Source organism: Gossypium raimondii, chromosome 6 (genome assembly GCF_025698545.1).
Source record: "Gossypium raimondii isolate GPD5lz chromosome 6, ASM2569854v1, whole genome shotgun sequence".
NCBI lineage: Eukaryota > Viridiplantae > Streptophyta > Magnoliopsida > Malvales > Malvaceae > Gossypium > Gossypium raimondii.
In genome coordinates this window covers 11,711,121-11,727,901 of record NC_068570.1, presented here as the reverse complement: position 1 = coordinate 11,727,901, position 16,781 = coordinate 11,711,121, and the positions used below count along the sequence as shown (strand labels likewise).

The following is a 16,781-nucleotide window of genomic DNA, read 5'->3' as shown; positions in this document are numbered from 1 at the left end:
AATATCACTAACCTTAATGTATAATTTGGTCGTTCACTAAATGGATGTTAAAACTACATTTTTAAATGGTGAATTGGAAGAGGAAGTGTACGTGGAACAGCCGGAATGATTTGTTGTTTCCGAACAGGAGCATAAGATATGTAAGTTTGTTAAATCTCTATATGGACTTAAAAATGTATCAAGACAATTGCACCAAAAGTTTGACAAGATTGTTTTAGCTAATGGTTATAAAATAAATGAATCCGATAAGTGCATATATAGCAAATTTGAAAATGGAAAATGTGTCATAATTTGCTTATATGTAGATGACAGGTTCATATTTGGCATGGATTTGGAACAAAAAGAAAACACAAAGAAATTCTTGTCAAACAACTTTGCTATGAAGGATATAGGTGTAATAGATATTATTCTTGAGATTAAAATAACCCAAGAGAAAAGAACTATAGCTTTACCACAATTACATTACATTGAAAAGGTACTTAAAAAGTTTGATCTTTTCAATTGTATACCAGCATCTACACCCATGGATCCTCAAATACAACTAGTATCTAATGCTGGTAAAAAACTTGATCAATTGAAATATGCAAGTCTAATTAGTTGTCTTTATGTACATAATGACTTGTATAAAACTAGATATTACATATGTTGTTGGGAAATTAAGTAGGTACACAATTAATCCAAGTAGTTTGCATTGGCAAGCTTTGAATAGAGTACTTAGGTACTTAAAGAAACCTATTAACTATGGATTGTGTTATAATGGATATCTTTCAGTTTTAGAAGGGTATTCGGATGCTAGTTGGATTACAAGTTTGGAAGATCATGCATCTACTAGTGTCACGGGCCGTAGTTCAAAGCCCATAACCATCACACCAAATGCATCCAATGGAGGTCTATTGCTCAGATGGGGATCATTTGGCCCACGAGAACTGACTCGATTCAAAGAGCTATTAGAGAAGCCTGTCAGATTGAAGCTTGGTTGGCCCGATAATGAAGACATGGCAACTTAGGCTGATATGGTAACTAATCTTAGAAGATAGAGGGAATCATATCTTGTAAAGATTAGATTAGATTTGATATGGCATACCTTATAAATCTCTAAAATAAAGGGATATAGCTAATCTCGTCCGTCAATGTAAATACATCTTGACCGTCGATTTTGAGGGAGCTCAACTATAAATAGAGAGCCTCCCCCTCAGTTGTACTCACTCCATTCATTGTTTCATTATTCTTTGTGAATAAGAGAATAGAGAGCATTTACTCAAACACTTTATGAGCGTTCTTTCTGTTGTTCTTTGTTGTTCTTCTTTTGGCATAAATCGCTTCCGCTCTTCAATTTGGTGCCTTGGAGGAGTTCTAAAAGAATCCTCACTTGAGTAAAGGCTGACTTTGCCAAGTTTGGATGAACGGATCGCCTAAGGCCGCATGGATTGCGAGATGAAAGGTCTAGCCCCGTGACACTAGTGGATGGATCTTCATTCTTGGTGGATGAGTCATTTCTTGGGGTTCCAAGAAACAACCATGTATTACTGATTGCATCATGACAGTAGAATTTATTGCATTGGCCACTGCATCTAAAAAAGCAGAATGGTTAAGAATTTGTTTTATGATGTACCTCTATGGCCTCAGCCAATTTTACCTATTTCTATTCGTTGTGATAGTGAGGCTACTCTAGCAAAGACATATAGCTAAGTATATAATGGAAAGTCTAAACACATTGGATTAAGAAATATCTATGTCTGATAATTAATCTCTGATGAAGTGATCACTATTAATTTTGTGAGGTTAAGTGAAAATTTGGTGGATCATTTGACAAAAAGCCTTATTAGAGATGTAGCCAGCAAGACCTCAAAAAGGATGGGACACAAGCCCATTAATTAGAGTCAACCATGATAGAAACTCGACTCAATGCTTGGTATAACGTCAAGTCTTGAGTTCAATAAGACAAAGTACATCATTAGTATGTGACTGTTAACACTATAAATAAATCTATCCTAAGATTAAAGTGCTAGGTGCCCGTAACGATAAAGGAATGATGAGTAATGTACTCTTAATGGACCCATAACATAAATATGTTAGAGTGTTATAATTACGGGAACACTCTTGATGGGATCTACCTATGTGAGTGGAAGTGTGGTCGCTTCTAGGAGCTCAAGGGCTTGATTTTGACAACACTAATGAAAAGAGGACACAAACACATAACCATAATAGTGTCCCTGGATACTATGCATTACCGATATTGAAATCATTGTGTAAGATGTGTTTGGTTAATCAAATGGAATAGCTGGTTCAAAGCTTAGTCTACCATGCAATTCCGATTAGCTTTAACAAGTTTTCACTAAGTGAAGATTCAATTGTAATACAACTTCATTTATGCAAATTGATTTCCAAGAATATCAAAATCGAAAATATTTTGAAAATGGGGAGATTGTTGGAATATTTTCAAATATTTATAATGTTCCAATAATTATAAATGAATGGGTGTAATTAATTAAAAGATAAATCTTTTGGTCATTGGTCAAGAGTTATATCACTTGATTTTTGAAAATAATTATAAATATTCAAATAATATTACTTGAATAGTTATAATATTAGATGAATAAATATGTCTTTTAAAGATATTATTATTCGAAAATACATCTATTGGAAGATGTCTCTATGAAGAGACATGAAAATTCATATAAATAGGAATGAGATTTCATTTGGAAATCACACCAAGAAGTTCTAAAGTTCTTTCTATCCTTCCTAATTTTCTAAAATTATTAGATTGTTCTAAAAAGAGTTTCTGCAGTAATTTTTTGTAGAAATTGAGCTTCTTGTGATAAATTGCTCAGTGCTTAGTAGACTATTCTCATAAATGCAAAACACAAATAGTCATTGACTTCATTGTATCGTCAAGGTTAATTTGCTTGAAACTCTTTTGCACACCAAATATAGGTGGGGATGAATAGAACTTTAAAGATAGTGGCTTGATACATGCCTTGAGGTCTTGTCCTATTTCTTCATTTTCTGTTTGAGTTTCGTTCGTGTGTTTGAGATTTTCCTCACCAAAGATTTGTACTAACACGTAACAAGTAGCATCTTATGGTTTCAAGTCTTGCAATTGGTGCAATAGTTTTCTCAAAGTTTATTCTTTCAACTTGAGTGTATCCCTACACCACAAGTCTTACTTTATTGCTAGTTATATGTCCATATTCATCTATTTTGTTCTTGAAAATCCACTTGGTGCTAATGATAGTATAATAAGCATTCCTTAATTCATTTGTTCTTTCATCTAGAATGTTAATTCTAGTTGCCTTTTTGGGGGAGATTTTGCTCTAATGTGTTAGCTTGATATTGTCGAAATGGAGTTGGCCAAGCCTTTCTTAGAAACAACAACAATTCTCTCTAACTAAATGTCCACAAATATTGGAAATGACATAAATGTTATGGTAACTACCTTTTTACTTGGAATGAGGGTCCTATTCCTCTCAAGGATGAAATTTTTATTATTATCTTGATCATCGACAATCTGAACCAAATTAAATTTCCATAAGAAATAAGCGATTCAAGGACTCATTTTTAACATGACAAAGATCACATGTTGTATCAAAACCCTCCACTCTCTTACCAATTTCATCACTGCATAGGAGACTATTATTTGTCTTTAATTTCCAAAGAAAAGCAATAACAAACATCAATAGATTAAGATGTAATTAAAATATTTTAAAGTTTAAGGACTAATTTAAAATGAGTATCATAGTCTTAGGATATTTGATGCAATTAACTCTCAAATAAAACAAGATTATGAATAATTTTCAAGTTTATGCATTGAACTCTGTGTTGATTAAGAGCTGCAGTTTAAGGTTCCCTTGGATTCAAAAGAACTTAATATTCTTTTCTCACAGCACTAGTGTTTTATTTGGATAGAAAATGGTGCACGTTTATTTTTCTAAACTCACTGCACCTCTTCTTTTAACTAAAAGATAACATGCCAATGAAAAAAAAAAAGCTACATCACTTAGAAATGTTTGTTACCACTTCAACACTGATTTGTTTTTCATTTAGGCTCTGTTTGTTTAAATGTAAAAGGTTTTATGGAAAAATATTTTTTGCATTTTCCTGTATTTGTTTCATAGAAAATAATTTTGTCAGCAAAAAATAACTTATAGATCAACATAAAATAAGCACTTTTACTGTAAAATGACTTACCCTTTTAAAAAGCGTAAGTCATTTTTGGAAAAAACTTCTATAGGTAATTTTATTTTATATAAAAATTAACTTAAATCATAATAATTTTTCTTTTATATTTAAAAATATTAAAATATTGTATTTTTCAATATTATTAAACATACATATTTAATTATTTATATTTAGTCATATAATAATTTATTAATATAACTAATATAATTTATTATTTTAAAAATTATTTAATATTTCAATTTTATTTCAATAATAAATTTTAAAAATAATAATTTTAAATAATATTCTTCGCATAATTGAACATATTCAATATTAATACTTTAATAATAAATGTTTTGTAGTATAAAGGTTAAAATATGTCATATGCCTATGTACTCTTCACAAATTTGCAATTTAGTCTTTGTACTTTTATTTTCAAGAATTTAGTCCATCTACTTTTGATTTGAAAATCAAGTCCAATTGTTGACATTATTTTTTTTGTCAATTTTGTTGATGTTAGATCTTTAAATAATAAATATTCATTATGTAACTAAAAATGACGTTGTAATGAATCAATTTAACAATATTTTTAATATATACAAAAACAATATAAAATATAAATTTATAGATATAAAATAAACTCAATTAAATAATGAAAAGATAAGAAAACATCAAATGTATGTTTGTTTTATTGAAAACAACTTTTATAAAATATTTTTAAAAATCATCAAACAACAAAATTATTTTATCTGATTTATCTAAACACCGAAAATATTCACTTTTTAGGGAGGTAAGTCATTTTCATAAATTATTTTCCGGAAGCCGTTTTCAACGAAACAAATATACCCTTAATTTTATTTTTTTTATGCATTCTAATTTACGAGTTCTTGTTGGGTTTATATATATAATGAAAGTTGGCTTTATAAAATTTAAATATATTATATATAATATAAGCTTAAATTTAATAATTATAGAAATTAAGGCCATGCAAATTGTATACCCTTGTTGATAAGTTTTGTTGAGGGGGAATTAATTCTTTCGGGAGAAATCTTCGAAGTGTTATATCCTTGGGGATGCTGATCTAGTCCCTCAACAACGGAAGGTATTGTCCCCCGAGCTAAAGTGGTACTGTATACCCCAACATTTTACCTATATTTAATAGGCCAAGGGTTTGGGTCCCACAAAGGGTAAGATGCTCATGTCGCCTCTTGGTCAGTGGTCGTACGTACATGTACGGTTGAGACATTCCCCTCCGTGAATCATACACGATTCTCTATGAAATGGGAGACAAAACTCTCCTCCGAGGGACAATATCTTCCATTGTTAAGGGGCCAGATCGGCATCTTCAAGGACAACACTTTGAAGACTTCTCTCAGATGAGCCGACCCCTTCACTAATAAAAGGGGTACCACTTTGACTAAGTGGTACCATATACCCCAACAATTGACCTATATTCGATAGGTTAAGGATTCGAATCCCAGCAAAAGGTGAGACGCTCACGTTGCCTCTTAGTGGTGGTTGTACATCCATGTTCGGTTGAGGCACTCCCCTCTATGAACCGTACACAACTTTTCGTGAAGTGGGAGACAAGACTCTCTCGAGGGGACAATTCCTTCCATCGTTGAGGGACTAGATCAACATACTCGAGGACAACACTTCAAATAATTCTTCCAGAGGAGCTGATCTCCCTTAACAAGTTTAGATTGGTGATTAGGTTTGATTGAACTTTATTTTTTGGATTATTTAAACTTCATTATAGTTTAATTTGATTTTTGTTTTTATTTCTATATTAAATTTGAATTTTGAGTTTTTGTACTTTATTTGGATAAAATTATTTTTATAAATTTTGGATAGTTTATTTGATCAAGTTTCAAAAAAAATTCATTAAATATTTTAAAATAAATTAATTTTTCAAGTAAATAAAAATTACCAATACTCCATATAGTATATAGTGTTTTTATAATAATTTTTAATACAAACATTTTAAGTCTTAAATATAAAATATTTATTTTTACATCATAGAAAATTAAAATAATTATACATTAAATAAAAATAAAATTCGATTTGATTTGATTCAATTAAAGTGGTTTTTTAACTTATGAACCAAAACTATCTAAATCTTGCTAGTTTGATTTTTATTTTCCTCAATCCTAGAAATACTCGAAAGTTATTCAAGTTTGACTAAAAACATGAATTAAATTCAATAATTATCAAGTTAAACTCAAGCTATCAATTGAGTCAAATCTGAGCACCGTAATACTCAACTAGAACCACTCATAAACCTAATCAAACTTTCCATTTTTATATGTTCTTATATCATAAAATTAGTATTACATTTAAACCATTTTTATATATAAAAAAAACTTGAATATAAATGAGCTTAATCAAACTCAAGTAACTCAATCAAATCTTGAGTTGAGCTCAAATGTAAAAAATGATGTTTGATTACGCGGGAAGCTCACTACTATTTGAGTTTGGGTGGGTCAGTCGATACACAATCCGTTGATACATCTGTTTTTTAATTGCTCCCATATTTTGTCCACTTGCCTCACACTTTCTATTGTAGATCGGCCTGGATCTATAAGAGTCATCACTTCTCCATTGGAAGATGATTCAAACAAGAAAACAGCAATATTGAGGTTTCAGGACTTCCAAGTTAAAAATCTAAAAACACGAGACAAACTTATAATCCTAATTTACTCATGCAAACATGGTAAAGAATCAATGAAAATTAAAGGGCAACAAATGTTACATTCCATATGAAAGAACCAATATTCTCAAGCAGTTGAGGAATGTTAGAATACAAATGCATTAAAATAGGAGCAGCATCTTCATGCTTTAGCCTAGGCCATAAATTTATGGTGGTGGTGGATAAAAATAGTAGTGAGAAACATCAGCGCATCTTGTAGAATTGAACTCTTGAAACCACACAACGCCGACCACTGAATGAATATTTTACCATTATATCAACATCTCGGGGATTCTTCTTGTTTGGTGCAACAGTCATGCTACCAACTATTGCCTCTCCCTCACATATGGTTAGCACATCCTCTAGATACAACACCGTTTGCTTCCAATGTGTAGCTCGCGATTTTGGCCCTATATTTTGTTTTTTATTTGAAAAAGTCAGAAACATCGATTCTTTCTTTTCTTTTGATAAAACTCAGAAACATGGATTAATTGTACGAAACATAAGACCTGAGCAGAGATGCATTATTGTATTGCTAGGGCAAAATAATTATAGACAAAGCTTGCTGCTTTAAACATAGATATGATGGGAAGGACATAGGATATATAAAATTTCGTAATCTATTGGCTGGAGTGAAATGGAAACAAGGAAACAAGGAAGAAAGAAGAGATAAACCTGTAGAGAAGCCCATCAATTTGTGGCACTTGGTAAATGATACATCAAAGTACGCAACAAAAGCATGGATGTAATCATCACGTTGTGCAACAAGCTTAAAAGATGCAGTGAAAGAAGCATCACCCGGAGCCATCTTGGAGATATCCATTGTCTGAATAAAGAAAAGCAAAATAAATATAGCAGATAAATTCCAAGGACAATAAGTCAAGAATTTTCAGCGACCATATGCTTAAATAGATACACAATGATATATACATATACATAAGTTACGCTTGTGCTATTTATTCTCACCTTGAGAAGGTGGCTATTCGTCACAATTTGATTCTGGTCAACTGTGTCCACAAGAGGTTCCATCATAGCTTGCTTTTTGATGCAACTCATGTCAAACCCATAAACATTATTCCAAACTGTAGCAAGATGATGCAATGGAGAAAAGATGTGAAATATAAGAATACAAGAACTCAATTGCAAAGAACCACAATAGAAAAACTGATTGAAAGCCCGTAACTACAGATGAACTCGAATACAAAGAACAATATCAAAGTATCAGTCTACTACGCTCACATTCGATCTTGTCATCTTTGTACTCTGCATCCTCAATTGCTGTCAAGTAAAGAGAAGCCTTATCTGGTAGCACAACACCATCATTGACCTGGCATGGGCAACCATATAAGAAATTTGATTGAAAAAATACAGCATATAAGGAACCAACAAAAATTTGCATTCAAGAGCAAAACAATAAACTTAAAAGGCCACTTAGCCACCACATAAAAGAGCAAGCAAAATATTGCTCAAAGAGAAGATTAAACAAAGATGTAGTTAAAGTCTCAATCATAAACAGTTATATTTAGACCTCACTTACAGCCCACCTTGTGCACATCATACCAGCCAGCAGAGGATGTAAGCAATCATGTTACATATTGTAATCCACAGAGAGAAGTAAAAAAAAGGCCAAGTGGGATATAGGAAATGTCAAGAAAACAAGGATAATATGACCATGCAACATCACTGTTTGTTATAGTAAATTTTCAGATCAGTAGCATGAGAGTGCACTGGATATAAATATCATAGGAAACAACCAATAGAAGGCAACCTGCTTTCACAGTCAGTTGATAACAACCCAACCTAACCCAAGGCATACCTAACACATTATGCTGACTTACCGACCTGTATATGCAAAGCATGAATCCAGGTTGAATATCAGTTTAACACAGCACACACATAATGAATCATGAAGGAACTTCTGAGTACATAATATATACACACAAGCATATTCCTATACCAGCAATCATGAAAATATATCAACCAGAAGATGTTAAAAGTATCAATAGTAGAAGCAACTTACCAGCCATTTATCACGCGCATATAACACTGTATTCAACATATTCTCAAACAACAAAAAGTAACCCATCCACTCTGATATAATGATGTCTACTTTGGCAACAGGAAGCTCAATTTCTTCAATTTTTCCCTTCAAAACTGTAACCACTGTAACACAAAATAATTCTTAGTGTAAACAATGGAATGAAATAGAGAATCAATACAATAAGACACAACAAAGTTTTGTAAACCCCACCATCAGACAATCCATTTGTTTCAACAATTTGTTTAGCCATATCAGCCATGTGAGAGCACTCGACCTAGGAATGGGAAAATATTAACCACGTTAAGCAAACTTGGGATGGACACTAGGAATGAAATAAATATGCTGGCCAGAGAAATATAACCAACAGATAAAACAGAAATAAAAAGCACAAAGGAACAGGACCACATACTGCATAAACATGTGCAGCCCCTGCCCTTGCACAAAACAAGGACAAGATTCCAGTTCCAGCTCCCACATCAAGAACTACTTTGTTCTGGAATAGAAACTTATTCTGATAAATAACATTTTGATATGTCTTAGTTCGCACTACATCCTTGAGCATTTCCTGAAATGCAGTGACTAGCAGGTTAGCATAGAAACAAGTTTAAGTAAAAAATTATTCAATTCTCCGAAGCTTTTCCACTACAACCAACATGCTTAAGTGAAAATGATAATTGTTTCCGGAAAGCAAGCACAACACATTATGTCGTGGGTCAGCTTAAATAAATTGAACGATTACAGCTGAACCTTCATTCACAAATATTCAGCAACCAATATTCAGAAAGTAATGGTACCAAAGCAAAACTATTCTATGAAGAACTCAAAAATATCCAAACAAGAAAATGCCCTGCATTCAATAGTCCAAGTCCAGCACACTTACTTCGTGAATTCCTGCATACCAAAAAAGGAAAATTCAAAATAAGCTTCAAAAGAATGTGCTATCTGCACATAAACGATACTATTTAAAGGACAGATATTAGTCAACCCAATGCAGCGCCAAATGTATACTGCTAAATTGCCATTTATTAAACGTGTAAGATAAAGCCAGAAATTGCTAGAGCTTCATTAAATTAGACATAAGCAAACTATAGAACTGAAAGAGCCCTAAATTTTGCAATGATTGAAATTTTCTTCCCTCATTCGAAGCTTCCTCATAAGCAAAGTTAAAGCCAACACTAAAAAATCTCACAGTTTCCCCCAGTTTTCTAATCGACAAGAAAAATAACAGTAAAAAATCAAAGCTACAAAATAAGAGGAATAAGAAAATATACCAAAGTGAGAGTAAGAATCGAAGTAATAATCAGCACTGGTTTTATCATCACCGGCATCGCTATCTACAAAGGAGACGTTAGGTTCTCCCATGGAAACATCTTCAGCAGCTTTATCAACGGCAAGGATTGATTCGTCAAGATTGGAGCTGTCAGTAGCGACTCCATCGTCGTCGGCGTCTTGGAAGCGAATCTTCGTTCCTTCGAATTGGTTCGAAGAGTTCGTCGAGGTTTGGGCCGTGTTGCTTCCTTTGCGGCGACCCATTTTCCTAATGACAGTGATTAGGGTTTAGCGGAGGAAAGTGGGCGAAGGTTAGGGTTTTTGTTAGGGCTTTTCCGCTTTGTATTGGTGAGAAAGGTTAGCTCCACTTGCGAGCTATATTGCAATTTGCTTGCGTTTAAATAGCGGTTGGTGTACTGTCACGTCCCGGTAGATTTTTAGAGGGACGAATGTCGAAAGTTTTTTCAAAAGAAAATATTCTAAAATAAATGTGCAATATTTCAAATGACGTCGTTTTACCAGCGACTGATCTCAGATAAAGCCAATGATTTTTTTTATTTTTTATTTGGGTGTATTATTCCCGTTAGACAATCCATATATTAGGCATATGATACTAAAACATCCAGTGCATAAACAAATGTTTAATTATTTAATTTGGTAAGACTGATAAGATATAAATATCAATAATACAAACAAGTCAACTTTTATTGGCTGATAGGGAGAGATCTTCCGGTCCCCACATTCTCAGGTACATAACAATGTTGAAAAAACTTGACTAAAGCTTCCCCATCACTTTGGGATTAACCAGAGGCCTTGTTGAGTGGCCATGGTCCCCCTGCCATGACAGCTTCAATCTCCCATGTTTCTCGAGGAACTTTTGTCATGTTCTTGCTACCGTTGGCCGTTACAAGCTACAATCGAAGAAAGGAACTGTATGATTAAGAACAATGACACAAACAGATAAAAACGCAGAGCCTACCCTAAATGTATTTTACACAAATGTAGCACAATACACGAAAGTCCCTATGACTAAATTCTTTGCACATGAGCTAGCTGTAAAGTATTCATGGGTTTTATAAGGATTGCATGTATTCAGCAAGAGTTAGCATCCCACAAATCTTGCAGTACATTATCCATACTCCTAGACACTCGAACACCAAGAAGCAAATTCGTAAACTGAATTGTTAGAACTTAGAACACTGAAGATTCTCAACCAAAACTCTTCTTCAGTTCTTTTATAGCCAATACGTAGTTTTGTCGCTGTGACCCATTTTATTAACAGCATAGGGAAATGTAATACCTATTTCTACATGCATGTAGACGATAATAAGTGATAGAGTTGATTTGTTTTTAAACTATGATTGACACACAGACCGACTACTTATATATGTAATAGAAATAAGGCAGGAAATTTTGGACTTCAATAACTGTAAGATTAAGTAAATATATACCACATCACTTTCTATTCGAACTCCACCAAAATTTTTAAATTTGTCCACTATTTCACGGTTGAAGAACTTTGAAGTGTTTGCGCTTTTCATAGCTGGAACCAACAATGCATCAATGAAATAGCATCCAGGCTCCACTGTTATCACCTACAACAAGAAGACGCAAGCTTTAATACATCTCTAAAGCACTACTTGAATTCCATGTGTAGAACTTTTATAAGAAAGAACAAAAGATCAATTCTTTGAACCTTCATAGTGATATAATTAATGCAAACTGATTCCTTTTTAAAACAATTTAAGGGCTTCATGCACTACCATGATGTCATAGACTTAAACTAGGAATAACTAATTGAAAATTAAAGGGCTGTTACCACAGAGTTTCTCAAGAAAAATAGTTGATATGTCATACGTTATGTTATACCAAAGCACATCAAGAGGTTCAGCTGACTAAGCTTAACTATGAGCAGAGAAACAATAATCAACAAGAACAATTGGTATTAGGACCTTGAATTGTAGTCCTTGGAAGGAGGCAGCCATTAATTTTACAAAAATGGTTTATGTTGTAATTTGAATAAAACATACCATACAAAAATAGTTTTCAAATTTAAACATAAGTGATGGTTTTGCAAATGAAACAAATATAAATTTAAAACATACTTGATCAACATTCTGATTTCATTTGACTACAAAAATAATGAAATGTTTAACCAGTGTATTGTACAACATATTAGAACCCTCCTCTGACAAGAAAAAAAAAAGGGAAAGAAATAACACTTACCATTCCCTCCAGGAGTTGTCTAGCAGTACGCAAAGACTTCAAACCAGGTTCTTTTGGTCTTTCTATGCCCTGCAAGAGTGTAACCCTTCCAAACCCATAAGAGAAATGAAAATTTGAAAATTGTAGCTACCAACAAACTGAGTAAAGTAAGACTACCATAGAGAAAAAAATCTATAAGCAGATAAGTTAGTCACAAAGACCTTTGGATAACCACCAGGATCATGAGTATCAATACCCAATAAATGGCCCAGACCATGAGGCATAAAAACAGCACCCACTCGTTCAACCATCATATCATCAAGGTTTCTACAATAAAAAAAAATTAAGCCAGCTACTAAAAAGATTTACTTCTAATGGTACTAACAAGAAGTGAATCAAAGAAACAAGTACATCATTAAGAAGATAGAATTTACCCAACAAGGATGTTGCCCTTTTCCAGCGACTCTAGAATGATTTTCTCGGCTAATCTGCAACAGAGAAAAAGGAAACAAGAAAATACATATTAAAGATAAAAGAAAAATATTGTAAGAAAAATAATCTCATAAGTATTACTTTTCTTTGCCCTTACTTGTGCATATCCACCCAGCTCACACCAGGCTTCATAGCAGCTATAACAGCATTGTGAGCATCAAGGACAGCCTGCAGAACATAGCATGTACGAAAAGGAAGATCAAATAATGACAACTTAAATCGAAAGGATTATTTTCTTTTCTTTTTTTTATTCAATAGTCAACTCAATATTGATTCTCATAGGAGGAAACTTGATATACCCATCACTCATTGATCAAAGAATAAATACTTACGTTATATATAAGGCTCTGGTCACTTGTAAACTTCCCATTCACCTGCATTCATGGTAGGATTTACTTTAGAGAGGAAACTTATATCACCATATACTAGAGAACAAACAAGCCTCTTACTCAGAGTCCTTCTAGCGTGGTAGATTTTTTTATTTTCTGAAGATATATCAGTATTCTCTACAAGGTTTAGAAATATTAGTTATCCTAATAGTCTGCTGCTAAGGAAAGACTCAGCCCCAAAGGTCACAAAGATACTTATTCGTAAACCCATACAAGTGACACAAGATTTGGACATGCAAAACCCTACAATTTCTGCTTCAAATCTTAGGACAAATGCCAATGGTAAATGCTATTTTTTGGGGGGAACCAGTCTCAATGGCTTTGAAAAATTAAACCAAAGAACTGAGAGAACTAGGAAAGGAGTCAAACATGTCAGAATATTGAGTTTCTTTTGTGCAGCTGCATTAAATGCTTCGATTGAAAAGTGAGCAGCCCATATCCAGCATTGAGCACATAAGAAAAGACATTGATTGCAACATAAACAGACATACTCACAGGGAATGTGCATGTAATATCAGATCCATAGAAACTGTACTCAGCTCCCATGTCAAGCAAGGCCATATCTCCATCTTCTAAGATCTGCAGGAAAGACATATACAATGTTGAAACCTTACGAACTACTTCCATTTTATCAGATTAACTTAAATGGATCAATTTGAAACTCTTATTGCTATTCACATCATTAACAACTCAATGGGATTGTGTTTTTCGTGCAGATGAAACTATCATATATTTCAAACATTATAGGACAAATATTGAAAATTATACCCTGTCATTAGGAGCTGCAGCATGTCCATAATGTAGAACAGCACTGCACCATAGAAACATAAGGATTATTATTTTGATCCAATATCAACATGTCATACGCAAATATTAATCATAGAACAAGTAAAGCGTTCCAAAAGAATAGCAGAATTCACAAATTATACAGAATGACAAGCAGAGTACCAGCTGTTGACATTGAAAATTTTTCATAATAACGAGGTATTGTAGTGGAATTTATAACAACTGTAGCTATCCTGGGTTTTATTCTATTGATGCTTTACTTAAAAGGTAAATGCTGAGAAAATAGGCATGAAACATTATTAATGTGCAGTTATTACTCCATGGAACGTACTAAACAAGAAACAATCAGGACCTGAGATAATCCTAACCTGTTTTCACCAGTAGCACAAATACACGTATATGAACAGTGCCTACAGCCACCATACATGTAGGTATGATGAAGAAACATGCTTTCCAACTGATATTCTTTCATACCTGCTTTAGTTTTTCTCATAACCTAGTTATATAGAAAAGCAAGTACATGTTAAATTATCATTCTCAATATTACACTAAGAAAAACGAATCTGCAAAGAAATTAATGATGCAGGCAAAGTAAACAATGAAGAAAGGAAAGAAGAAGAACCAAGTAACTGGCTATAAACTAAACGCTAAATCATGAAGAATGACAGATTATATCTGATAATCATTTACTTAAATATGCAAAAAAAAAAATACAGTTGTTGTCCAAGCTATGAAATAAAGTGATTACCTCAACATGAGCTTCAGAACTTATATTGTTTGCAATTTGGATAAGAGCAAGCTCCAAATCTGACTTGCAAACTCGGCACTCGGTCAATACGGGATGCAGAGTTGTCAAATCTCTCTCAAAATTTTCTATTCCCTAAAATCAAGATAAGGAGAAAAAACTACATAACCCTATAACAAACAAAATGATACATTTACATAACATCATAACTTTGAGTCAAAGGTATGCATTAATTCAGTAACTCTGGCATAAGAAAAGTACACTAGAACTCGAGATATAATATCACACTGTTCTAAAAGTAAAAGGAAAAAGGCAAATGAAAGTAGAATAGTGGACATAATGTAAAACCTTAAACTCGGCAGGTTTTGAGAAATTATTGCTATCAGTGTTAAGCCCATGTAGGAGGAACAATAAAGGTTTTCCAGATCCCTTGTATTGGTCAACCAAGAGTTGAACAATCTCATCAGTGTAGTAGACCATGCTAACCATATACCTTTCCTGCCAACAGGAATGTAAACATAAAATATACTAAACAAAGACAATCGCTGGCATAACAAAACAGTGAACATAAATACAATAGTCACCTGAAAGTAGGAAACTGGCTTTATTTCCCCCAACCAAACAGCATAATTAGCTGGTAACCTAGGCGCAAAAAGAATGGATTTCCCAGTTGCAATGTCCTTTAATGGGTAAAAAAGGAGAATTTATCAACTTCAAATCTTCAACCGTTTATAAATTCTTTAAACTCTACCATTTAAGAAAGGATTCAGAAGTTAAAAAATTTGTAATTTAAAAAAAGAAGGTCATACAAAGAACTTACAATAGCACCATAGAAACCAGGCTCCCTCACACCAAACAGGTAAGCGAAGTAACTCTCTTGCCTAAAAACCGATCAATTGTCATTAATGTCAATTATTTTATTCAAATTGAACTGAATTCTAATGTAATTGGAAGTTTAAAAGAGAAAGGCAAAGTCGAGGTACCTGAACAGCTCGATGTGATCGGTGCAATAGCGCGTTTGCTCTTCGCCACCCTGTTTGATCGATTAATCCAATAAAAATTAACTTCGATGAAGGCGTTTGTGGATGGAAGTTATTGAAATATTACTTAAATAAAAGTACCTGGAGGAGAACGAAGCCATGATGGGGGCGAGAGGAGTTGGAGAGGTGTTGGCGAAGAGATTTGAGGAGCTTTTGACGGTTGGATACGTGGAGCTCCATGGGTACCTTCGGAGGAGAGAGAGACGACGGCGAGGTTGAAGCCATGGAAATGGCTTCTCTCGATGATTTCGCCATTTTCAAGCAACTAAGCTGAAGACTGAAGAGTAGCAGTGCTTCAAATTATTTGGGATTTTCCCATTTCAGAACTACGGACAAGTGCCAACGTGACTATCTTAGGTATGCTTGGCCTGACCCGATTGGTGCCTTTTTGTCAAACTTCAATTTATTTTATTTAAAAATTAAAATAATATGATTTAAATAAAGTAATTTAGTATAGATTTTGTTTGATAATGGATCGAAAATTCAAAATTTTCTTGATAATTATTTTAATTTTTATTTAATAAAAAAGTTGAATAAGATAAATAGTTAGGTAGCTACTTATCACTTAAGGTAAAAAATTAATTTTATTTTATTTTATTAAACTTTAAAATAAAATATTTTTAAATATATATATTCAAATTATCATATTTATCTTTCATCCAAAATTATTCAAAAAATATCAAATATTATATTAATAAGATTAAAATTAAAAATAAATAATCTTTTAAAATTCAGTATTTATTTTCATTGAACAACATAATTATACTAAGTATTACTAGTTTATCAAATAATTTTAATATAAATTTAGCACAATTAAAAATAAATTCAGCTTTACCAAATTTTCATGGCTATTTAATTAGCACTTGTTTTCTTATTAAACAAACAAAAGAGATTTTATAAAAATAATAGAACCAAAATCAAGACAAAACAAATTATGATGGAGAAAATAAAACTAATCCATAATATT

The 16,781-nt window shown here is 32.9% G+C and overlaps 2 protein-coding genes across 2 annotated transcripts; both read right to left on the bottom strand.

The window, feature by feature from the left end:
* Positions 1-6,883: 6,883 nt before the first annotated feature.
* On the bottom strand, positions 6,884-10,545 carry LOC105773184 (protein arginine N-methyltransferase 1.1). The gene is made up of 8 exons (XM_052632401.1): positions 10,160-10,545; positions 9,298-9,779; positions 9,099-9,162; positions 8,868-9,010; positions 8,087-8,174; positions 7,814-7,929; positions 7,523-7,673; positions 6,884-7,257 (listed from the first exon to the last, which is right to left on the bottom strand). Exons 2-8 carry the CDS (start codon positions 9,448-9,450, stop codon positions 7,052-7,054), a joined length of 921 nt encoding a protein of 306 aa, XP_052488361.1. The 5' UTR covers positions 9,451-9,779; positions 10,160-10,545; the 3' UTR covers positions 6,884-7,051.
* A 223-nt stretch (positions 10,546-10,768) lies between these two features.
* On the bottom strand, positions 10,769-16,170 carry LOC105773182 (uncharacterized). The gene is made up of 16 exons (XM_012594885.2): positions 15,896-16,170; positions 15,758-15,807; positions 15,595-15,655; positions 15,359-15,454; positions 15,123-15,272; positions 14,778-14,909; positions 14,398-14,525; positions 14,012-14,054; positions 13,739-13,822; positions 13,187-13,228; positions 12,952-13,022; positions 12,797-12,850; positions 12,584-12,689; positions 12,384-12,452; positions 11,609-11,752; positions 10,769-11,068 (listed from the first exon to the last, which is right to left on the bottom strand). The coding sequence occupies exons 1-16, from the start codon at positions 16,067-16,069 to the stop codon at positions 10,958-10,960; spliced, it is 1,515 nt and encodes a 504-aa protein (XP_012450339.1). The 5' UTR covers positions 16,070-16,170; the 3' UTR covers positions 10,769-10,957.
* Between the last annotated feature and the right edge of the window lie 611 nt (positions 16,171-16,781).

Coding starts and splice junctions, on each gene's coding strand:
- LOC105773182 (XM_012594885.2), bottom strand. CDS start 16,069: ATGGCGAAATCATCGAGAGAAGCCATTTCCATGGCTTCAACCTCGCCG. Junction 12,453..12,583: donor ATCCTGGTGGTTATCCAAAG/GTCTTTGTGACT, acceptor ACACTCTTGCAG/GGCATAGAAAGACCAAAAGA. Junction 11,069..11,608: donor TTCGAATAGAAAGTGATGTG/GTATATATTTAC, acceptor CTTCGATTGTAG/CTTGTAACGGCCAACGGTAG.
- LOC105773184 (XM_052632401.1), bottom strand. CDS start 9,450: ATGCTCAAGGATGTAGTGCGAACTAAGACATATCAAAATGTTATTTAT. Junction 7,930..8,086: donor CAAAGATGACAAGATCGAAT/GTGAGCGTAGTA, acceptor ATCTTGCTACAG/TTTGGAATAATGTTTATGGG. Junction 7,674..7,813: donor CGAATAGCCACCTTCTCAAG/GTGAGAATAAAT, acceptor TTCTTTATTCAG/ACAATGGATATCTCCAAGAT.